The sequence below is a fragment of the Miniopterus natalensis genome, chromosome 17 (assembly GCF_054644295.1).
Source record: "Miniopterus natalensis isolate mMinNat1 chromosome 17, mMinNat1.hap1, whole genome shotgun sequence".
Taxonomy (NCBI): domain Eukaryota; kingdom Metazoa; phylum Chordata; class Mammalia; order Chiroptera; family Miniopteridae; genus Miniopterus; species Miniopterus natalensis.
In genome coordinates, this window is record NC_142097.1 from 32,331,836 (window position 1) to 32,357,564 (window position 25,729).

At 36.6% G+C, this 25,729-nt stretch overlaps 2 protein-coding genes across 2 annotated transcripts in view; one reads left to right on the forward strand and one right to left on the reverse strand.

Annotated features, from left to right (window-relative positions):
* TRIM37 (tripartite motif containing 37) overlaps positions 1-25,729 on the reverse strand; it is a 161,286-nt gene that overhangs the window by 12,757 nt on the left and 122,800 nt on the right. The gene's annotated exons all lie outside the window — the stretch shown is intronic.
* PPM1E (protein phosphatase, Mg2+/Mn2+ dependent 1E) overlaps positions 1,827-25,729 on the forward strand; it is an 84,898-nt gene continuing 60,995 nt past the window's right edge. Inside the window, exon 1 of the mRNA XM_087826235.1 lies at positions 1,827-2,308. Within this exon, the coding sequence (XP_087682361.1) occupies positions 1,827-2,308 (482 nt within the window). The remainder of the gene's footprint in view (positions 2,309-25,729) is intronic.

Below are 25,729 nucleotides of genomic sequence, written 5' to 3' on the forward strand. Positions count from 1 at the left end.
TCTACACTGGTGATATTTTAAACAAAATATATAAATATATTTAACTTGTCTGGAAACAGACTTATTTATTAGGTCTTTCTATTTACCTTTGAGACAAAAATAGTTATAGAGGATTCATGTGCGTTACTCACTATATACTTTCTACCATGTATTATTTAATCTCAAGCTGGGAGAGAGAATGGACGTGTATTTTACATGATGCCCTAATGTACATTAGTGAGCTCAACCCACTTAATCTTAAAATAACAGTATCAGGTCAAGGATTTAGAATACAGTATTATATGAAAACAGTTGGCAGGGATACTCCTGCCATTTAACTGACTATAAATGGTATTTCAGACCTTAAATCCAGATGAAACCCAGAAACAATGGAGAGAATGGGTGGATAATTTATGAATATATATATTTTTCGATTTGGAGGTGAACATGTTTTTCAAAGTACAAAAAGAATCACTATATTTTTGCTGAATTATATGTTACATGGACATAGCAGTATGCAGAAAGGATGCTATCATCTATAAAGCTGTATAACAACACAGCTTCTCCCTCTCCCAAGCCTTCTCTCAGTAAGGCTTGAAAATAATAGGTCTGTGTGTGATTTGGTAAGAAAATTAGAGTCATTCAAAGTTACAGTTTCAATCTAAAAGAAAAGAGACTGGGGAGATGAGGAAGAAGAGCAAAAAAAGGTAGAAAAAAATACATATTATACAATACACTATAGTATGTATTATGCAAAGACTAAAGAGGGGTGTGCTGAAAACTAGTGTCTCTGCAGTGAAAAGATCTGGATTTACTCCTTGTTGCATCACGGCATGTGACCTTGAGCCAAAGTCACAACGACTTTAAGGCTCAGTTTCCTCATCTATAAAATGGAATCATAATGGTAGTGTCTTCTACCTTGAGGCACTATTGAAAGGATTAAAGGGATGAAAATCTGTAAACTATAAAGCCCCATAAAAATGAGGCTTTACAGACATATTGCACTGTTGAATCTTCAGAAACTGAGAAAAGAGAAAAAAGATGTCTAGCAGGCTTTGGAGTCTGATAACCTGGATTCTTATTCCAATGTCATGGCTAGTAGCTTTGACACCTCCAAGCGAATAAAGTACTTAATCCGGACAGCATTACTTTCTTCACAGAATCAGATGAGGACGTAGGCAAAGGAACCTACCCCTGGGATGTGTTTGGTGCCCTCCACTGCCCCAAACTACTTACTAAAGGAATGTCATCAACAACAAAGGTGTTCACACTGTAGCGTCTTTCAACAGATACAGATGCTGGGGCAAGGCAGGGATAGACAAGGAAAACTTGAGGTAAATCCAGTCAAAGTGGGAACCAACAGCTAGACTTGGAAATGTCCTAGTTCGCTTTACCCAATCGAGGCTAGGGTATCCATACAATAAAGACATTCAGAGTTGGAGCGAGGGCGAGTCAAGTGTCCTTTCGACTTCGAGGACTCGACGGGAGGGACCCTGAAATTCTTAATTAGAGCCGGTTGCCATGGCAACAGTCTCCAGGCAGCGTGGGCTGAGCTCTCTGTGGGGCTAGAGGGTGGGCCTCCGCTGGACCCTGAGCGCGCGCCCGCCACCAACTTTCCCTCCAGATCCGAGGGGCGGCGCGCTCCACCCCCGCCCCTGGGCCGCGCACGTCCTCACTCGGCGGCGCGCACGCCTGCGGGAGCCCTCTCCAGGCAACCTAGTGCTGATCGCTCGAGCCGGTGCGGCCGTTAGCCGCCCTTGCAGGAGCCCGAGGCTCGAGAGTGGCCCCCTCCCCTTCCTAGGCTTCCCCTTACCCACTTCCCGGTCGGCCCCGGGGCTTGAGCAGCGATGGCCGGTTGCAGCCCTGAGGAGAAAACTTACCGGCGCTTCCTGGAGCTATTCCTGGGCGAGTTTCGCGGACCCTGCGGCGGCGGCGAGCCGGAGCCGGAACCCGAACCCGAGTCGGAGCCTGAGCCCGAGCCCGAGTCCGAACTGGTAGCGGCTGAGGCGGCCGAGGCTTCGGTCGAAGAGCCTGGGGAGGAGGTGGCCACAGTAGCCGTGACGGAGGAGGGGGAGCAGGAGCAGGAGCAGGAGCAAGACCCCGAGCCTGAGGAGGAGGTTGTGGAGGAGGCGGCGGCGGCGGCGGCAGAGTGCGAGGAGGAGGAGGCGGCGGCGGGAGCCCCGGGGCAGTCGGCCGTGCCGCCGCCGCCGCCGCCGCAGCCCCAGCTGCCGCCGCTGCCCCCGCTCCCGCGGCCGCTGTCGGAGCGCATCACCCGGGAGGAGGTGGAGGGCGAGAGCCTGGACCTGTGCCTGCAGCAGCTCTACAAATAGTTAAGTAGCGGGGCTGGGCTGGTGGTGGGCCCGCCGTCCCTGCCGCGTCGGCCCTTCAAACTGCTCTCTTTTCCGCTCTTCGCCCCCCGCCCCCGCGCCTGGCGCGGCTGAAAGCGCCCCCGCCGCTCTGACTCGGGCGGTCGGCTGCGAGCTGCCCACGCCCGCCTCGGCCCCCGCGCCTCCTGCCCGGCCCGTGAGCCGCTCCCCGGGACCCCGCGCCCTCCCGCCGGCCCCCGGCCGCTTCTTCGCGGCTCACCTCGGCCGGCCGTCCACTTCTTGCCCCTCTTCCCGAACCTTTTTCCCTTCGTGCCTCGGAAGGTCCTTCCTTCCAGTGCCGAGAGCTCCCTCTTCTTCCCAGCTCCCTTCCTCCTGGAGCTTTTCTCCCGTCCCGGTCTGTCTCTTTTCCGATCTGGGCGCCTTGTTCGGCGGTGGAGGCGCGCGACTAGGCTCCAGGCTGAGCTGAGAGGCGCCTCCTGCGTAGCCGCGACGACAGTGATCGTACCGGCCCCATAGCCACAGGGGACTGGAGTAGGTTTCTCCGCCAGGCGCTCAGTGTTGAATGTGAAGAGCTCTTTAGATGGCTTAATACACCGGAGCCCAGTATCCTACTTTAAAGATATTTGGTAACTCATAATTGAGGGAGGTGGGAAGGAACTGGAAGGTAAGGGTAAGCAAAATTTTACAAGCGAGCCTTCAGGTGAAAGACGCCCGAAAAAGCCCTAACGTGGAAAAGTCAGGCTGGCTTGATAAAATTACAATTAGGTGCAGTATTTTCAGTCCATTAAGTAGATGGGGTAGGGGAGAGAAAGCAGATGGCTTAGCTACCCAGATGAAGTCGAAAATAGAAAGGTCAGAGCTTTGTCTTTCATCCCAGTTACGGTTTTTATGGGCTTGAAATAGAAACGGTTTACAATTGCGTCTCTTTCTAAATGGAATTGTTCTGAAATAATGTCAGGAGAAGACTACAAGCGAGTTTCTGGAAACATTGGTAAACCTGGGAATCTTTTGCCATTCTGCTGATAGTTGAAATGAGAGGCGTTGCTCTGCCCCCCAACCCCCAAAGTTTCCTGCAAGATTCACTGCAATTAAATTCAAACTGACTTCTTGGATTTTCTCAAAAGACTAAATCAAGAGAAGGAGCTGGAAAGGAAATGTTTTGTCTTCATTCAGCCTAACAGACACCTGATCAAATAATTTTCTTGTTAAAACAAGATTATTGTTAGGGAAAGAGCATTTAATGCATCTGCTGTAGTAGTGGACTGTGTTAATGTTCCAGACTTTATAAGCTATTTAAAATTTAATTTCAAAATACTCTCCGATTACCAAAGTAATAATGCTTTTTGGTGAGCAAAAAAAAAATGGCATGTAATACCCCCTCCCCCCCCAGACAAATAGCATTAACATTTTAGCGTCTTCCTAGTGTTTATAAACTGTTGTTGAGAATGGCTTCCAGAATGTCATTTTTAAACACTATATAGAGACACTTAAAACTTCCTTTTAAAAGCAAAATGAAAATGTTCACCGAAGTGGAAGAATTTACCTCAGCATCAGACTAATTCTATTTTGACAGTTCTTACTTTTATAGATGCTGTAGCAAAATTAAAAGACTTAAACATTAAAGAAGTTCCATTAAAAAGAGTCATTAGTTCAGAACAACCATAAACATTTGTCATCCAAGGTTTTTAAAAGAATGAAATCTATATAAAGCTGATGACAAGTAGATGTGTGTTTTTCCATATCGAGGAGCAGCAAGATTAATTTTGATAAATGTATAAACTAGAAAAAGTATTCAAGTGATAAAATGGCTATGTAATTGAGAATAAAGTTTGGATGTGAAGTAAAACTAGCAAAATTAAAGTTGGAAGATATTATTTTGCTTTAAATCTGAGATTTAATCATTTATACTGTATTTTGTGCAGAAGCTATTAACCTATTTTTATTCATATATAAAATGGCTGTTTTTTTATGTAAATGAACTTTAAGATTCTTAACAGATAAACCAAGAACTAAAAAAACCCCCACACCCTCAGAGTTTAGAAATCTATACTTTTAACACTTTTAGTTTTTATTTTATTTATAAAAGGAAATCATATCACTTAGTTACAAGAATCAATACTGGAAGACATTCTCTGATTAGGAATATGTTGGAATTGCTTATTTGGGGAAAGTAAAGATTGTTTTTCAAAATATTTCCTCAAATATTCACTTACTCTGTTTATTTTGGAAATTTTTAATATTATTTTTTTAAAATATGTTTTTATTGATTTCAGAGAGAGAAAGGGAAAGAGATATAGAAACATCAATGATGAGAGAGAGTCATTGATCACCTGCCTCCTGCACACCCCCTACTGGGGATGGAGCCTGGAACCTGGGCTTGTGCCCTGACCCGGAATCCAGCCGTGACCTCCAGGTTCATAGGTCAACGCTCAACCCGAGCCACACGGGCGTGGTGGGAATTCTTAATAGTCTTTAAAAATTGTCATACTTTCAAATGGGCTAAAGTTCTTAAGTGAAGTTATCTGAATTATATATTCACCAATTTGATAGTTGGGATTAGTGTAAGAAGAAATTAACACTGTGTTTAATGCCAGTTTCATAAATCTCTAGTGTGTTTTTTTTGTCCATAGTTTAGAAATATATAATATGTAGTTGCTAAATACACTGAGGTTCTCTGAAGAAAAAATAAAGGTGTTTATCTTTTCAATACTGTTTTGTATACACTGTTGAAAATTTACTTTTAAAAACAGTAAATTTTTTCCCAACATTTTGCTTCTCAAAAGAGTTATAGAATAAGAACAGCAGATATATTTATCATTACTCATTTTGGTAAACTCAAAGCTCAGGACTAGCTTGAGATAAGCAGTTACTTAGATAAGTAAAGGATCAAGGTTTCAATGGACAAAATATAATTATAATTAGCAACATAAAGTGTTTTTCAGAGCAGTATTTATTAAGTTTTTGCCTTTAGTCTTCAAAATGGGAAATATGTACTTATATATTCCTTTACTAGATAACAACATGTAACATTATGAAAGAAAAATAATGAAATATATTCTAATTACGTAATATTAGTATTTCTAAGGTGAGAGACTCTCTTTTAAAAGGAGCTGGTGAGATATTTTATAGCTTTGAAATAATTTGCAAATAAAAAATTTATAACTGGTCTTATAGTAGATGTGAATGTGAGGCTACTTGTATAGGTTACATGGTTCAATACTGCGTATTTTATTTCTTTGTACTATACTGAGGATAAATCTATTTGTTTTAATCCCTAAGAAACACTCCCAAATTGTTACTAGAGCTACATGTCACTACATTTTTAGAGCAGTGTTTCCTCAGTCATGCATTTGTCCGGGTGGATTTCTCAAGAAGGGGAGACAGATATCCTAGCTACCTGGCAAAGTTAAGTAGTTCCAGATGGTTTACAGTAGTAATGAGGGTGGGCACTTTAAAAATGGCTTGGAAGAGAAAATCATTGATTAGAGATACTAATAATTCAGTTATATTGAATTATGTGAATCATAATGACTTTGAGATAGGTCAGAAAACCATTCAACTTTGTCTCACTCATATATATATAAATTGAAAAATACATAGATGCAAGTTATAACAATCTTAGGCCTAGGTGGGGTGGGGGCGGATGCCGAGTGGAGGGGATCAGAGGGAGAAAAAGGGGGGGAAGGGGAGACATCTGTAATACTTTCAACAATAAAGATAAATTTTTAAAATATACATCTTTTTTTCTTATTATAAAGTATTGTTCATTATAAGAAGTGGGGAAAATGACATTAGCAAAAAGAAGAAAATACCAACCATTCAGTGTCAACTGTACTTTTCAGGTTTTTCACCTACGTCTCAGGCCGCCACTTATTCTCTGAGGTGTTTTTTTGGTTTGTTTTTTAATACATTTTTTATTGATTTCAGAGAGAGGAAGGGAGAAGGGAGAGAGAAATAGAAACATCGATGATGAGAGAGAGTCATTGATCGGTGCCTTCTGCCCCCCCCCAGGGGATCGAGTCCGAAACCTGGGCATATGCCCTGACCGGGAATCAAACAGCAATCTCCTAGATCATAGGTCGATGCTCAATTGCTGAGCCATGCCTGTTGGTCTCTCTGAGTTTTGAATACACTGTCTTTTTCTTTATTATTGGTGTTTGATCCTTGGCCTTTCAAGTCTGGCTGACTTGTCTCCCTTGACTTTGGTAATTGTAGTTATGCTAATGGTCCCTGATTCTATCTTCATCCCTGCTTTGACAGATAATGGAACAGTCTACCTAGATGTCTAAAATGCTTCTCAAATTAAACTGTCCAAAATTGAGTTCATTCCTCCAACCACAACCTGGCTATGTGCCCTGACTGGGAATCAAACCCGCCACATTTTGGTGGATGGGATGACACTTCAACAAACTGAGCCACACCTGCCAGGACTGATTTTTCTTAGAGTATGTTTCTAGTATTGGACTATGTTAAAAGATACTGACATATCTTTTAAAGATGTTAAGAAAGACTTTATTCAAGGAGGACTTCTGCATTGGGGGCTTTGCAGGAGGAGAGAGAGATCAGGTTCAACTCTGAGATTTATGTTTAAAAATAAAAAAGATTCTAAAGAGGGTGGTGAGAGAGACAGAGAGAGAGAGAAACATTGATGTGAGAAAGAAACATCCATCAGTTGCCTCCCTTACAAGTCCTGACCAGGGATTGAACCTACAAACCAGCCTTTTGGTATACTGGACAACACTCCAACCAGCAGAGCCACCTGGACACGGTAGCTCTGAGACTTTTGATATATAGTTTTAAAATGTCCTCTAATAAGGTTTTGCTAGTTTACCCTCTAAGCAAATACATATAAGAAAAAATGTCCCAATAGACCGAGGTTTCGAGTTCGATCCCCAGTCAGGGCACATACAAGAATCAACCAATGAATGCATAAATAAGTGGATCAACAAATCAATGTCTCTCTCTCTCTCTCTCCCACTCTCGCTCTCTAAAATCACTAAATAAAATTTTTAAAATAAGTAAAAAGATTATTGGTATTATGAAATAATTTAAACATTTAGAAAATAATGGAAAACAATAAAGCAAAAATCCATATACCCATCATGCAGTTTTAACAAATTAACATAATCATTTAAGATTATTTTAAGGAAGTAAAAATTTCATATGGAATTGGAGACTTTATTGTCACTCTCCTCTCTGAACTTATTCCCTTTTCTTTCTTCCCAGAGGTATTCTGGAAATTCTAAGATTACCCTTCTGGTCTATATTTTTGTATTTTTACTACACATGAATTTGTATGGTCAAATATATGGTGAGCTTTTTTTCCCACCATAACTAGCTATCTTGAGACAAACTTAAAAAAAAAAAAAGATTTATATATATATGTGTGTGTGTGTGCTTTTTTTTTTTTTTTTTTTTTTCATTTTAGCTACTACCTAACATTTCATTGTATGATTGTACTATGATTTATTTATCTGATCTTTTGATTGATATTTTGGGTTGTTTCTAATTTCCACATATTATACACTATATTAGTAACTGCTCTAATAGGTAAATCCTGAAATCTCAGAAGTTTAACATAATGTTAGTTTATTTCTGGCTCACAGAGTACCTTCAGTGGAGAAGAAGGCACTGTTTTTATAGAGTGATTAAGGAACCCAGGCTAATTGAGGGCCGGTTATGTTCAGCCTATGGTTTCCAAGGTTGCTCTAGGCATCAATATCCAGCCAGCAAACATAAGAAGAATGGAGGATGATGTCGATGTTGGAGGTTTTTAGGGGCTTTCCTCTGAAGTGGCATATGTAATTCTGTTCCTTTTCCATTGATTAGGGTCCACATTTCCTAGCAAACAGGACTGGGAAATGTAGTTGCTGTCTGGGCATTTACTCTACATTATGAAAAATAGAACATCAAACTTTTGTTGATAGCTGGCAGCCTCTGTCATACAAATAATGTATAGTTTGGATATGTTTCCTTTGTGTATATATTTATAGATTTCTTGGGTATATACCTGGAAGTGGAATTGTCCGATGGAAGTTATGTGTACTTTTACAATTTATTAGATATTGCCTAATTACTTTGTCCAAAGCACTGTATGAGAGATCTGGTCTCTCCATGTCCTCACTAATCTTAGAACTGCCATACCACTCATCTTGTATTTTTATACAGCTGTGTGCCTTTAATGTCACTGAACTATGTTGGAAAGATAATACTTATAGCTGATTGTGAACTTGACTTAGGGTATTTTGGAAAAGGATGCTTGTCTTAAAGTCTAGACCAGTGCTGTCCAATAGGAATATAATTGAGTCACATATATAATTTAAAATTTTCTATTAGCCAAATTTTAAAAATTGAAGAGACAAGTGAATTTAGTTTTAGTAATTTATATTCTTTCACCTAATGTATCCAAATATTTTATAGCCAAATATGTTACCATTTAAGCATATAATCAATGTTAAAATATTATTGAGATATTTTATACTTTTTATACCAAGTTTTCAAAATCCTGTGTATATTTTATACTTATAGCACATATCAATTTGGAATGTTACATTTCATATATTTAGTAGCCACATGGGGCTAGTGGCTGCCATATTGAATGGCACAGGTTTAGATTTAATAAAAACTTCAACTCTTTAACACATATCTGACATTTAATTTCAAAGTATTATTTAAATGGGTTCTCACTCCAATCACCAAATACATCTTTATTTAGCCTTTGGAGGAATAGCAAGCTGAATTTATTTCCCTCAGATTTCTTTCTGTGACTAGAGAATAATCTGATTTAGATTTAGATTATTGAATGTTAATTTCTCCTCACATTGTTTATGGGGTGGTAGTTTTCTATTGCTGTGTAACATATTACTATAAACTTAGTGGCTTATAACAACAATCATTTATTATTTTACAGTTCTATAGGCCAGAAGTCTAGGAATGTTCAGCTAGGTTTTCTGCTTAATGTCTCAAGTCAACGCCAAATGCAAGGTGTATATATATATATACACACACACACACACACACCAGGCTCAGAAGAAGACTCCATCTAGATCCTTGTAGATTTGTGGTCCTCATTTCCTTGCTGGCTGTCAGGCAGAGGCTGATTTTCACTCCTAGAAGCAACCCACATTCCTTCTCACATGGTTCTCTCCATCTTGAAACCAACAATGGCACGTCAATTCTTTCTTATGCTTCAAATCTGTCTGGCTTCTCTTACTGCTAACCAGAGAAAGCTCTCTGCTTTTAGGGGTTCATGTGTTTAGATCAGGTCACCAAGATAATCTCCCTCTCTTAAGATCAACTTGCCATGTAACATAACACAGGAGGGATATCTGATTAGTATTTACAGATTTTGGTGATTAGAGTGTGGCATCTTTGGGGGACCATTTTAGCAATTCTTCATATCACAGTAGAGAAGCAAGATGGAAGAACATTTTAATTATTTTGTTTAGAGGTCTTTTAATTTTAGTTCTATATGAAAGAAAAATACTCTCCCATTTCTTTTTGTTTCCACTTCTGCCAACCTGATCCAAGCTCCCATCAGCTCTTCACTGTCTGTAGCAATACTCTTAACTGCTATTTCTGGTTCTACATTTCCCTCCCTTCAATCAGGTTTTCATATGGCAGTCATTTGGTCTCACCTTGATCAGACTCTGCTCTTACTCAGTTACTGTGCTTTATTCACAGTGGTCTAGATTTAGTTCCTAGAACCTGGCATGCTCTGTCCTGCCTCAGGGTCTCTGTACTTATGTTTTTTTTGCCCAAGCAACCTTTCCCCTTCTCTCCAGCTGTTCAGCGCAACCATTAAATCTCTCTCATAGAGATGTTTCCTTACCTATGGTCTAAATTAAGTCTTGCTTTTTCGTTTTCATAGCATCCTTTACTTTTTTTTATATCCACTTATCATAATTTATACCCATATATATATTCATGTTAGTTTTTTAATGTGTCTTCCTTAGACTCAGGAAAACAGATAAGAAATTTTTTTTCACCCTTGTATACTCAGCACCTAGTACAGGTCCTGGCACATAGTGGGCATTCATTAACTATTTGTTGAGTAAATGAATGACTCTTCAGTTTCTTCTCTGCCCAGTCTACCAGATTGTTTCCTTTTCAGATTTTTGTAGGCCTATTTTCATTCCCTTCATTCTTGTTATTTTCTTTCTCTCTTCTCCTCTGAATTGTAGAGGAGCTTGGCTTCCTATTTTATGTTATTGTTGCTGTGTTTATTAACATTTTCAACTGCGTAGCTGCAGAAATATGTTTGCAGTTCTCATTACTGATTAATACTCCACAACTTTGTAAATGAACATTTTCATGGACTTAAGAGTATTCTCATGTAAATTCTTTGAGAATATTGTGAACAGTGACAAGTTTGAAGAATAATCATATTGTATAGAGAGTAATGAGCTAGTTAAGAGGTTGAAATATTCTTAATTCCTTGCGTGTATTTTCACTTATGACTCTATTTCCTTGTGTATAGCTCTGAGGAAGACCAGTCCATTACTTCCTATCTTGGTTTAAGTCATCAAAGGAAAAGAACCAAAAGATGAATCTGCTGGTTAGTAATATCAAAGATAATTTTTTCCTGGTGATATGATTCTGTAATGATTTATAAGATTCCTACAGAAACATTATAGTTCTTGTCTTTTATGGATTTGAAGTATTTGACCTACTTCTATTATGAGGCACAACTTCTGATCTTCTATCCTTTATAGTAATTTCTTACATTTCTGTACTTTGTGAATCTAAATACAAAAACTAAAACTAAAATTGGTTTTTAATAAGTCTGTTTTTTGAAAAGTATATTGTGCTATAGCTAACACTCATCTTTGCATTGAAAAAACAACCAACAAAAATAAAATGTAATGCTGTTAAGGTGATATATAGTATTTATAAAATTGTATTTGAGGTATATGATATAAAAAATTCTTTCTTAGGTTAAAACTCTAGAGGGCAAGAATTGTGTTGTGAACATATTTTTTATTGAACCTAACAAGTTATTACATAAATATGAGAGGTGACAGTCATTAAACCAGGCTATTACTGATTTTGCAATAGGAATGACCTCTTAAGTTTTAGGATTTGATTTCTGGAAACCCTGAATATTTATTAGTTCATATAGTCTTGGTTTAAGGTAGCCTATAAGTGCAGTCTCATCTATTACTTGAAAGAGACTTGTCTTATTATTCATAATCTATGCACAGAGGAAGAAAATATTTTCAACTTTTCAAGGTTATATGGAACTAAACCTGTGTATCTAGAAATAATTTTGAGTCTTTTAAAAATAAATACAAACTTGAATTTAAATGCCCTTTGCTAGGATATTCTCTAATCTTGGGTTGGTAAATATAAATCTATTTTTAAAAGAGTTAACAATGTGAATCTGCAGAGAGTGTCAGCACTGTCTGCACCTGAAGTAATATTTGTAGAACTAGTAGTAGTAGTAAGCTGCTCCTGTTTCTACTGTTGCTATTACATTTATTGAGAGCTTGTTCAAAAAATATTTGACAGTAGTTAATATTATTAGCTCATTTTGCATATACAAACGCCAGGGCACAGAAAGTTTAAAGGACTTTCTTAAGTTTCCACCACCAGTGGTGTCACTAGGATGTGAACCCAGGCAGTTTCACTTGAGAGTTTATAGCTATGAAATTTGTTTTATGATTTTTGTGCTACATTACAAACATATTTCTATAGGGAAAAATTTTGGTGAATATACAATTCAGTTGTTTGAATTTTGACCACTGCTGTTACTTAGTTGTGGCTCTTATCACCGCTTGCTTTGATTACTTTAGTACTCTCACAACAAATTTGCCTGCCGTCAGTCTCCTTTCTCTCTAATCTAGCCTCACGGGATTTTCTGATTGAATTGACTATAGTTTTCTAAAGATATCATGTTATTTCTTGTCTCTCTGCCTTTGTAGATGCTGTTTCTTCTCCATGGAATATCCACTTTCTTGGATAACTGTAACCTCCCTTTTGAAGGAGAGAGGATGGTTGGATTTTTATTTTATCTTTCACCTAAAAAGTCCATCTTGCTCACATATTACCCATAAATAAAGAGCAGTTTAAGGTTTTTGCACCATTTTTTTTTCTGAATCTAATGAAAGAAAAGGTCAGCAATTAGTGCTGCTTATTAAAAACACAATTTGATATCTAGGAATTCTTTAAACAATAGACTAAAAAAATAGTTCACAACTTATTGTATAGTTTATAACAATGGCAAACAAATATATCACTATTTACTCACTAAAGTGCCTGAGATAATTTTTTCCATTTTATACTTTACTAATCCTGCAATAGATTTTGATTTTTCAATTTCAGTTTTAATTATTGAAGTAGCCAAAGGCATCTGTTTTCCATACAGTTTTAATGCCTAGTGCAGTAGCCATCTACTCAACATAGTATCTCTTTTGGAAAGAAATTCTTTTTAATTTTTAAAAATTAAAAAGAGAAGAAAAATATTTTTGCTTAATTAGTTTGCAGTCTGTATTAATGTCATGAATTCACTATGCAATTTTTTAGAAGCCAGTAAACTACATACTGGTTATTAATAAGCAGTGTATTATATAAATTAACATAAAGTAATGACTACTTGTATTCTAGAAATGTCATGGATTACAGTTCCCACCATTGGTTCATATGCTGTAACATAGTTTGGAATCATTATCATTGTAAAATCCTTATTCCTTTGAATAATGCATTTAAAAATGCCTCCAAGTAAAGGTTGTACTTCAGAGTCAGAATTCCATTTTATAGGTTAAAATATCCAGTTTATGTTCAACATGTAATAGTAAAGTAAAACTATCCTTGACTATCAAGGAAAGGAGGAGGAAATAGGACAAATGTTATATCAGCTTCCAGTGCAGATCTGTACAAATACTTTGAAGATTAAAATATATTGAAGGTCAAATATAAAATGAAAGCATTCTCTCAGAAAGAAGCCTTATACACACTCTTACTCAAAACAACTAAACATTACAATGAAAAGGTCCATTAAATATTACATTAAGTAATTAGTATATTTTTATATTCTTACATAAGTCAAAATTACCAAACCATGAAACAATTTCTTCTCCCTTCCCCAAGGAGTATAAAATATTTTAATTAAGTTTTGCTATGTTAAGAATTTCCTCAGTTTTAAAAAGCTGTTTATTTTACTATAACCTTTCTAAGTGGTTGTCTAAATAAAGATAGCCTTGTGTATGACTTGATAATTTTGTGGTTAATAACATGAAAAAATTATAGGTATTCAGTTCCTGAGGCATATGTGATCAGTTATGTTCAAGCAAGATATTAAATCATTTGGTATTTCATAACATGCATAATTAACAGTAAATTCTCAAACCAATATGAATAAAGACAGTATCCTTTTTTGAAACTGACATTAATGGAGTTTATTTTCTTTACCTATTCACTTGTTTTCCACCTCATTACAGAAAGTATTTCAAGTGGCAAGTTAATTTTACTGTTATGGGAGTAATATGTATTTAGTTATCAAAAAATTATTAAGTGCCTATCATAAATGCCACTTACACAGAAATAAAATACATGTTCCTTTCCTTAAGAAGTGTATGGTTTAGAAGGAAAATCAGAGAAGTTAACCTGCAAGTACAGTACAATGTGAGTACAGTAAAAGTTATTATTAAATCTGCTATGTATGAGGTGATATACTAAGCAAATTACATGCTGTTATTTTCTGCTTTAAAATCAACTTAATGTTTAGCAACATTAGGTGACTCATCCAAGGTCACACAGTAAGTATTAGGATTATTTGAACGCAGGTGTGTCTGACTCGGAAGCTTGTTGTCTTGCTGCCTCTCTATACATACTGATAAGAGTACACAGTGAAGCGGAGGATTTTATGGGGACACTGAGGCGGGTGTGCCAATGTAGGCTGTTAGATTCTGGAAGGTGATACTTAAATGGAGTTTAGAGGACTAAATAGGAATTAGCTAAGAGGAGGAAGTTGAAAATCATTCTAACAGAGAAACTACCATGTGCAAAGTCATGGAAATGAGAGGACACAGACCACTTGGGACTTGTCTGACTCACTTATTTCTCTGAATAAAGGAGGGTAAACCCGTGAGAAAGACCAGAAAAATAACCCCAAAGGCCAGTCAGTCAGTCATTCAGTATCGGGCACTGTAGACTTTGTATTCACTGCATCACTGGAAAGATACCGGAATTTTTAAAGTTATGAGTCATAGAAATGTCTCTAATGTTACACAAAATTCCACATAATCAGGAACATAATCAGGAAACAGAAGAACCTTATGCTTTTTCCTCTGCCCTCTAATTTGTCTTATTTGGCTTTTAGAACAATGGCTTCTAAATTGTTAAAACTTTCTCTCTTTTTCTGATCATTTCTCTCATCAATGCTACCTGATGCCAATCTGTGTGGAGATTTTAGACTGCTTAAAGTGCTCTCATTTCAACTGTGCTTAAATCCTACTTACTTCCTGAAGATTTGTGAAAGGATAAGTATGTTTCTCCTTTATCAGTATCCACTGTGTGACCTTATCTTTCAGAGGATAAAGGTAGTAAAAGTACCAAAACATTCTTTCAAGGATTATATATAGTAATATACATGTTTCTTTAATTAAAATTACTTGGATGTCAAAAGGTTGTTTTTGCATGCCATTTTTGGTATTTGTGATTGCAGCAGATGATCGTTTGTGGTAAAAATAGAAAAGTGTATTTAGGCAAATATTCACATCTTCAGCACTGATTGACTCACGTGAAAGTTCAGTAATTTTAATTTCTGAAGTTATTGTAACAATTGGTTTGTTTTTGTTTTTTTAAAATATATCTTTATTGATTTCAAAGAGGAAGGGAGAGGGGGAGAAAGAGAGTTGAAACATCAATGATGAGAGAGAGTTATTGATTGGCTGCCTCCTGCACGCCCCCTGCTGGGGATCGAGCCTGCAACCTGGGCATGTGCCCTGACCGGGAATTGAACCTCGATCTTCTGGATCCTAGGTCGATGCTCAACCGCTGAGCCACGCCTGGCTGGGCACACAACAGGTTTTTATGCAGTAAAAAAGCTAGATAAATTTTCATACTAATGATTTAAAAATTATGTATGAAAGATGTTTAGTAATATATATTCTTTCTGATAAAGGTTCCTAAAGTTTTTCTCTACAAAAAAGAGTACATTTTTTATTGATATTTCTGTGGCACACTTGAATAAAATATTTGTTCTTGATGTGTGTCATTTCCTCACTTTTAATTCTACAAATTGGTTATTTTAGGTATCATTAGTTGCTTTGTTTCAGTAAATAATTCCTGAAGAAGATTTAACTACCTTAGGCTATGTTTTAATATGTTCGTTTTATTTAAAAATCTATCTCTTCAAAACACTAACTTGTTTAAAAGGTTTAATTGAATTCTACCAGTCTCTGTTATAATTAGGACAACTCAGAAGAGGAGGAAACCTAAATTAGAAACTCAAAAGGGAAAATAAAGGAGAAATTTTTACGCTTAGAAGAAAGGGTTCCAAAAAGTGGAGGTGGGCTATAGGAATCTTGAATAAGATTATGAGAATGCCCAATTATGTGGCTCTTAATAGCATCATTAAGATATGTTTATTTTTAATGCAAATTTATAATCTAGTAAATTGAAAAATAGCATGAACATTGAATTATCTGTGGAACTCTTAAAGAAAGGATCACTGTAATTTTATATGGGAAAAGATTTCTTGAACTACTGTCTTTTGAGCTATATTTTGTTAATAGTGGAAAAAGAATGAACATCGTTTTTTATGAACAAAATTTTTGTATTTTCTAAATTTTATATCAGTATCATACTTATTCTAAATATTTAATTTTAAAAAAATATAAACTGAGGATTTGATTGTGCTACTATAGTACCATTTTACTTGATGGCTAGGAGGAGTCAAGCATAGTCAAGAGGGGTGCCTAGCAAGTACCTTTAGAAGAGTACATAGGCATTGAATAACTGCCGAAATAATGTCCTATTTCTCAAATAAATAGAATTTTAATTTACTATACAAGGAAATTATTCTATAATCAGATATTCTCTATAGAGTTTCCTACTAGAATATAAGCTCCATGACGGCAGGAACTGTTTTGCTCACCATCCTATCCTCAATACCTAAAATACTGAATGTTTAGTACATAGTAGGTTTTCAGTAAGTACTTGATGAATAAATGAATATATGCTTATGCATATTTATGGTAATAAATACATAGCAATTAATAGGAGCTGTTAATAGTAAGTAGGCATATACCCTCCTTATTCTTATTTCTGAATATAATTGTAAAATTTTAAAATTATCTTTAGCATATTCCCCACATCTGTAAATTCTGGGTTTTAGCTTTTCTGACACACTTAAATGTTTGTGTCACTTTTCTATACTCATCTTCTATAAATATCCTTTGAAAACCTGAGCTAGGATTGCTCCAAGTGGAGTCAAAGTCCTCTTAGTTATTTTTGCCTTTTAAAAAGCGCACTGCTACAATCTATATAATTGTATAATTTTACAACTATTTTTGAGTGCTTCCCAACTTTCCTAGCCTCAGGTCAAAATGCCATCACTATATTTTTTTGGTTCACTTAAAATTTTTTCTTCCTACAATCTAGTACGTGGCTACTTCTAGAAATCTCCACCCCAGCAATAACAAACTCTATAATAAGGTCACTTTGTCTCCAAAGGTTCTTTCATTTCTACCCAGCAAGCAGTTCTTCCTCATTGCCTAGAAATAGATCCAGAGCAATATTATTTTGTATTATTTTTACTAAATTATTTTTCACCCAGCCGGCATGGGTCAGCGGTTGAGCATCGACCTATGATCCAGGAGATCACGGTTCAATTCCTAGTCTGGGCATATGCCTGGGTTGCTGGCTCGATCCCCAGTGGGGGCCATGCAGGAGGCAGACAATCAATGACTTTCTCATCATTGATTTTTCTATCTCTCTCTCTCTCTCCCTCTCCTTTCCTCTCTCTGAAATCAATATATATATTTTTTAAAAAGACTTTTCAGAAAGTGTATAGCAGTTTGTACTACTTCCAGCAGTTTATGAGAGAAAAGATTTCCCCATTGTGTTAACACTAGGTATTTCCAACCTCGATTTTTGCTAATCTGATGAGCAAAACATATGTTTAATCTTGAAAACAATTCTATGAGATAGATACTATTTTTAAAAAATATATCTTTATTGATTTCAGAGAGAGGAAGAGAGAGGGAGAGGGAGATGGAGAGATAGAAACATCAATGATTAGAGATTCATCATTGATTGGCTGGCTCCTGCACGCTCCCTACTGGGGATTGAGCCCTCAGCCTGGGCATGTGCCCTCAACGGAAATTGAAGGGCGATTTCTGGATCATAGGTCGATGCTCAACCACTGAGCTACGCCTAGCCGGGCAATTCTACCACTCTTAAACAACTTCACTATTTTGTGTATTCCCTTCTAGTCCCCCTTCCACAAACACATAAATTTTATAGAGTTGCAGTCATAATACAGTAATTATATGTTTCATCTTTTCACTTAATATATGAATATATGATACACACTTTCCATATCACTATATAGATTTCCAAATTATTTTTTTTGTTGCCTAAGGTTCCATTTACAGGCTATACATAGTGTAATCTTTGTGCCTAAGCTATTCGTCTTCTGTTGAATAATTTCCTTAGATAAATTTCTGGAAGTATTTTTTCCAAACATATATTTAAAACCAACTAGAGACTAGTTATATCATTTTGATTTGGGGAATTCTGGAGTGTGTGTGTTGTGGTGGTGGTTGGCTCATTTAATATAACAATAGCATCTGATACTTCTGACTGAGTCAGGCAAAGTGCCAAATACTTTGTGTGTGTAGTTGTATTTAATTTTCTCACAAATTGTATTAGATAAGGGATTCAAGGATCAGAAAATTTTGACATCTTGCCCAAAGTTGTACAACTAATAAATAGCTAAAATGGTATACAGAACTGTGTGACTCCAAAACTCCACTGGCTCCCAGATAAAATATTAACAGTTAAGATGGCAAGATTTCTATAGTAGTAGACTCTATTAGGTTAGCTATTTTGTGGAGAAGTTCTTGGAATACACATGACTTGTTAAGTACTAATGCATTACTGGCCCAAAATTTGTTTTTTAAAAACGGGAATCTAAAAACTGACTTTTCTCTGTATATTTAATAATTCATTATTCTTGGGGCCCATGAACTACTCATTTTATATTATTCCCAATTGTATACAGTGTTTGCCATTCCAAAGGATTTATTTAGGGAGCATACCTAACCACTACAGAAATTGTTTCACTCAATGAATAAATGCTGCAATAAAAATGAAAATGGAAAATGAATTAAAAATCTTTAATACTCAAATATAAATGAAAATTTCCTGAGATCTTAAAGATGTAAATTTTAGTATTTGGGGGAGAATAAACACAATAGCATTTCTGTTCAAGACATCTAAGTCCTATATAATGTATATTTAATTGATATTCAGCTGTTAGTAGCTATTTCAATTGTAGAATTATTAAATGTGTTTATTATTTGAAAAAGTTATCTTCAAATCATAATCACTGCTGTAGTCTGAAGTATGAAGAGGAAAGTCACAATTAGAAGAATAAAATGATGGTTAAAAAGAAACTAATTTTGAAGTGCCAGTAGTCTGAGAAAAAAATGGCTTCTGTCATGTTCGGAGACAACAGTTTTCTTTCAAGCATGGAAATGCCAGTTCTTTATACAAACTCTTGTTCCAGGGTTCTATTTTTGCAGTCTTTCAGCACATCAAACTGCATAAAGTCTTTCTTTCCTTGATTTTCATCCAAAGAGACTATTTCCTCAAGATTAACAAGGCAACTGGAGCTATTTGTATGCCCTAGACAGAAGAATGAGCGTCTTCAGCCGGGTAGAATAGTTCTCTTTCATGAAGATGTAGCTTCAAGAAGGATTCACATGGAATTGTGAGGGAAGAAGCAGCAGCAGTCCATTCCACCAAATGGCAATTCCCTCAGCGTGTTTCTTTTCAGAGGTAGCTGATCAGTGTTCTTGCTCAGAGGCTTTAGGCCTGGACCTCGTCCTTTCTTTGCCTCAGTCTCTGGCAACAGTAGCAGGGAGTTAAGGCAAACAAACTGAACATTCTTTTTATCCCCCTCACCGGAGGATATTTTTTCCATTGATTTTTTTTTTTTAGAGAGAGTAGATGGGAGGGAGGAAGGGAGGGAAAGAGAGAAACACTGATGTGAGAGAGACACATTGATTGGTTGCCTCCTGCAGTTGCCCTGACCTCCCGAACCAGGTCAGGGATTGAGCCTGCAACTGAGATACGTTCCCTTGACCGGTAATCAAACCCGGCATCCTTCGGTTGCGGTCCGACACTCTAACCACTGAGCCAAACCTACTAGGGTGAACATTCTTTTTAAATACTATTATGAAAGGCAAATCCTATCAACTAAAAAGTTTAGGTGAATTCAGTGAATTGGCCTTTAGATAAAATGATATTTGATGAACTTACTTTCGGCCAATTCACCTAAACAGCCAGATCAGCTGAATTAATCCTAAAAGATACTTCATCTATGTTGCCTTCATATTCTCAAAATTGAAAATTTTCATAATGACAGACCACATGAATGGACTATTAAACCTAACATACAATGTACATCTGTTTTGGACTGAAAGACAACCTAGTAAAAGCAACTGAACTTTTCTGTTTCTTACGGTGATAAACATACAGCTCCAGTCTCATACTCTTACTGGAGCTCAAGCCCGTATTTCCAAGAGAACATAGGAAGCATGGTCACTTTTCATTTCATTACACTCAAATCAAGATTCTGCCTCTTTTTTCATCAAATAGCACCTCTAGAATTTCTAAAGATTCAGAGTCATCTCATGCTTTCCCGTCCCCACCTCTATTTAGTTATTCCCCAATTTCATTGTCACTTTTTGAAATGTGTCTCAGATTCTCTCTGCATTCTTATTGCAGCCACCTCAGTTCCAGTCTTCATTCCTCTGCCTTCTAGTTGCTTTCCTGCTTACATTCTTCTCTCTAGAAGGTTAAGTTTACACTGCTTTCATGATATGTGTCTCTGAGCTAACCCCAAAACTGCGAAAGTCAATAGCTGTCCTTTCTGTCTCAAAGTAAGATGTTGTATCAGAAGAATCAGCTCACCCTGTGGTGCTTTTCTTGCTAACTTGACATCTACCTGCCGTCTGAACAAAAGGCATCTTATCCTTATTCCTTCTACTTAGATGACTTACAGATGTGACCTTTTGCATAGTACTTGTGGTCCTAACCTATTGCCTTCTCCTGATGTGACCGACAAGAACCCTGATGCCTATTTCAGATATTCAATAAGTAGTATAGCTCATTGAAATCTCATATTCTAAATTTGTCAAGTAACCTAGTTCTCAGACTTTAGTTAGGTATCTTCCCTCACTACTGTCACCCCAAACCTCCACTTCTGCTACCCAAGATTATGGGTGTTCTATACAGCATGTATCACACTGTTTTGAAGTAGCCAGGTGTTGTTTTTTTAAATTGAGATATAATTGACATATAACATATGTATAACATAATTAGTAGATATTTGTATATATATATCACAAAATGATCAGCACAATAAGTCTGGTTAACATCCATCAGCACACACAGTTAAAATTTTTTTCTTGTGATGAGAACTCTTTAGATCTATTTTTTTAACCACTTTAAAATGTACAATACAGTATTAGTAACCATAGTCACCATGTTGTACATTACATCCCCATGACTTATTTTATAACTGGAAATTTGTACCTTTTGACCCTCTTTTCCCATTTTGCCCCCACCCCCACCCCATGCCTCTGGCAACCATAAGTTTGATTTTTTGTTTTTAGATTCCACATATAAGTGAGATGATATGGTATCTGTCTGACTTATTTCACTTAGCACAATGCCTTCTAGATCCATCCATGTTGTCCCAAATGGCAAGATCTCCTTCCTTTTTTGGTGACTGAATAATATTCCATTGTACATATACCACATTTTCTTCACTAATTGACCCATCAATGGACACAAGTTACTACCATGTCTTGGCTATTCTAAATCCTGTTGCAGTGAACATGGGGATGCATAACTTTTTTGAGTAGTGTTTTAATTTCATTCAGATAAATGCCCAGAAGTCAAATTGCTGGGATCATATGGGAGTTCTATTCTTAATTTTTTGAGATTTCCTTCTTCCTAAAGTACATACTTTAGGAGTTCATTTAAAGACAGCCTCTTAGTCATGAATATTAACAGTTTTTGTTTGTTTGAACACGTCATTATTTGCTTCCACACTTTAAAGATCATTTTTTTAAAGTATGTCTTTATTGATTTCAAAGTGAGGGAGAGGGAGAGAGAGGGAGGGAGGGAGGGAGGGGGAGAGAGAGGAGATAGAGATAGAGATAGAGAGAAAAAGAGAGAGAGAGAGAGAGAGAAGAAAGAAAGAGAAAGAAAGAAAGAAAGAAAGAAAGAAAGAAAGAAAGAAAGAAAGAAAGAAAGAAAGAAAGAAAGAAAGAAAGAAAGAAAGAAAAGAAAAGAAAAGAAAGAAGAAAGAAAGATCAGTGAGAGACAGTCATTGATTGGCTATCTCTCGTACCGCAATCGGGGCATGTGCCTTGACTGGAAATCGAACCTCGATCTCCCGGATCATAGGTCGATGTTCAACTGCTGAGCCATGCCGGCCAGGCTCCTATATATTTCAACTCCAGGTTGATTGTTATTTTCTTTTAGCTTTTTTTTCAATTATTATTCCTTTGTCTTCTGAGTTTTATTGCTGCTATTGAGAAATCAGTTGTCAGTCTGTTTATCAGGTATCTGTCTTTTCTGTCCTGTGGCTCCTAAAATATTTTCTTTGCCTTTGGTGTTTTCCAGTTTCACAACAACATTTAGGGTGGTTTTCTTTCTATTTCCTATGCTTGTGATTTGTTGGGCTTCCTGAATCTGAGAATCTGATTTTCTTCAGGCTTAAAAAATTCTTAACCATTGTTTCTTCAAATATTGCCTCTTGATTATTCTGTCTGTTTTCTTCTTCTGGAGCTCTATTAGATATATTAAACCTTTTTACTCTTTCCCTCTTTTCTGTTCATATCATCTCTTTTATGTCTTAATTTTGCCTCTCAGTAAATTCTTCAGATCTCTCTTTTAGTTCAAACTATGAATTCTCACTTCAGGTTCATCTACCCTGTTATTTAACCTGTCGACCAAATTTCTAATTTTATTATTATATGGCCAGTTTCTAGAAATGCTATTAGGTTCCTTTTCAAATCGGTCTGCTCATTGAATAGAATCTTGTTTCTTAGTCATATTTTTATAGACTTTCTTGTTTCTTTAAATGTTATTCTGTAGCAAGTAAGTCCACTGTCTTTGTAGGTCAGAGTCTCATGTTTAGTATTTCTGCTGACCCTTAATCACAGTGGCTTGCTTCATATGTTTTGTGAATTAATGTTTATTTATCTCAAGATGATTTTCATAGTTTAGCCAGCATTTTTAGGTGACTTATGTTAAGAGGGGTTTTTTCAATGTAAATTAGTATTCTATTTGCCTGAAATGGAAGATATGAAGTATTTTTAGTTAATTAGGAAAAAAGTAGTAGAAATAATGTATCTATAGTAACATAAAATAGAACTCTGCCTTTTGAAATATAAATTTTAGCATTTGCCTAGCCTGCGTGGCTCAGCGGTTGAGCATCGACCTGTGATCCAGTAGATCGAGGTTCGATTCCCAGTCAGGGCACATGCCCAGGTTGCAGGCTTGATCCCCAATAGGGGGCGAGCAGGAGGCAGCCAGTCAGTGACTCTGTCATCACTGATGTTTCTGTCTCTCTTTCTCCCTCTCCCTTCCTCTCTCTGAAGTCAATAAAGACATTAAAAAGAGAAAAAAAATGACGGACTAAAGATAAAGGCAGGACAAGTGTCTCAGAATTTTATTTTTTTAGTCTCTAAAGCCCTAAAAATGAAGATTTCTAATATAATCTGTTCAGCATGTTTATGATGCCAAATTCATAGCAAAATATATGTTTGATATTAGTTTTACATTGTTGTAATAAAATGGTAGGAGATTGTGAAGTTTCATATTTTTAGTCCAAATGTAATCTGCTCACCTCAGGTGATTTATTTATTTTTCTACTCTGTTTGAGGGGATATATTTTGTTTTAACCATAAATAGCACAGATTTACTCTGCAGATTTCCTCAAGTCCTTTCAGAAGCAAGTGGAATACAATTCATGAAAAATGAAAAATAATCTTCTTCCCTTCAATTTCTGTGGCTCAATCTTAAGGACCAAATAATGCTGCATGGTTTTTTTAGGGTAGTAGTCATAATACTTTGTGATACAGGAGTGAAAGGAGAGAAATATTTTGAATCACTGCCTATAAGACATGATGTTCATTATTATTCTCAAGTTATTTCATGTGTTTATTTTATCTTCTCCAAATAAAACACAAGCTCTTTAGTGACAGAGATTTCTATTTTGTTTATGTATCTCTATCTTTTTGTCAAACTAGGTCCATATGAAATCTCTATCTTATTCAAAATATTTTTGTCTTGGCTAACTTGTCCAATGGGATTTTTATTTTTTAGCCTCTTTCTCATGAAAACCTCATATGCTGGCATTTCTCTATCATAGAAAAATTGTGCACATGGTGGAGAAAAGTCCAATTTAAGTTGACTTAGTGGGACTTCCATATTTGTGGAAAAATCCTAAGATGTCTTTCTGGGCCATTTGATTTTTTATATATACACAGATTGTTCCTTATCTCAGTAAAAATAGATATAGGAGACTACTGTAATTAGTTAATCCTTTAATTCCTGCCAGGATAGTAGGGGTTGTTGTTCATTGTGAACACATTCTGCCGCCAACATCTGAGTTGGAACATTGTGTTTATTGTGAGAGGATTTGAGTATGAACAATTTGGTTTAAAGATTAAATGAGGAAATAAATTCTATTGGTAAACCTGATGAAATCTTTAATCTTTTAAAGAAAAATTACTGAATTATAGAGAGGAGTTCACATTTACAGTATTGAATACATACTGAACATGGTAGAAGCTGAAATTTCTGTGCATATTTCATTTAGAAGAGTTTCTTAGCTTTCCCTCTTGTCTTTTTGAGCAGCAGACAGATTATCTGGAGGCAACCTAGTCTGGTGTAATAAGCAACCGATTGGAACATAGAGCAGAATTAGGTGTACAATATCAGGGACTCCAATTCTGTGTATATTTACAATATGTAAGGAACTTTGATAGACACTTGGGGCAGGGGGATGTTGAGCTGGATATATAGGTGAATAAGAAATAGTCTTTTAAATAATGTAGCCCTGGCCAGTTTTGCTCAGTGATTAGAGCGTCAGCCCTTGGACTGAAGGGTCCCGGGTTCTATTCTGGCCAAGGGCATGTACCTCAGTTGCAGGCTTGATCCCCAGCCCTGGTAGGGGCGCATGGGGAGACAACCAATCTATGTATCTCTCTCACATTGATGTTTCTCTCTCCCTCTCTCTTTCTCTCTCTCTGAAAAGCAATGGAAAAAATATCCTCGGGTGAGGATTAAAAAAAAAAAAAGTAAAATACAGTGGGAGAAATAGACCAGTAAATAACAGAAAATAGAAAGAAACAGACACCAAAGACTTCACAGTAATATGCTGTAGCGGAACATAGGAAAGAGCAATAAAGACTGATTAGAAAATCAGAGAAGGTATCACTAAGAATGTGGCATTTAAGTTGATTCTAGAAAAGGAGGAATATTTGGATAGATCGGTGATGTTGGGAATAGGAGTGTGAGTTACTCATTTTTTGAGGGATTGGTAAATATAGAGGCATACATGGTTAAAGCCCCAATTTTGTGAAAGGATAAAGAAGAATGAATATAAGGCCAAACTATATAAGTGTTTGAGTTTTACTCTGTAATAATATTAATAACAACTAATATTTGAGACTTATAAGAACAGCTATGGGAGGTGTTATTACTGCCCCCCAGTGACATGGTCTTATGTGATTTAGTGGAAAGAGCTGGATTTGAAAGTTGACTGTCACTTAAAAGCTACATGACCTTAGACACATTACTTAATATTATTGAGTATTGTTTTTTTTATGTCAAATGTGGATAATACCTCCTTCAGTAGATTGTTTCAGGGCCGCTGTGTAGGCTCTACTGCATTATTCCAGGGACTAGCTTTTTTTTTTTTTTTTTTTCCTGTAAAGGGCAAGATAGTAAATATTTCAGGCTTTGCAGGCCATATGGTATCTGATACAGCTGCTCAACCTTACTGTTGTAGCACAAAAATAGCCATTGGCAATATGTAAACAAATGGGTGTGGTTATATTCTAATAAAATTTCACTTACAAAAACAGGTGTTGGGCCTGTTTGCTTGCCACCAGCTTAGACCAAGATGTGAATGGTGCACCCTTGAGCTGTGCAGTTATGTGACACAGGTT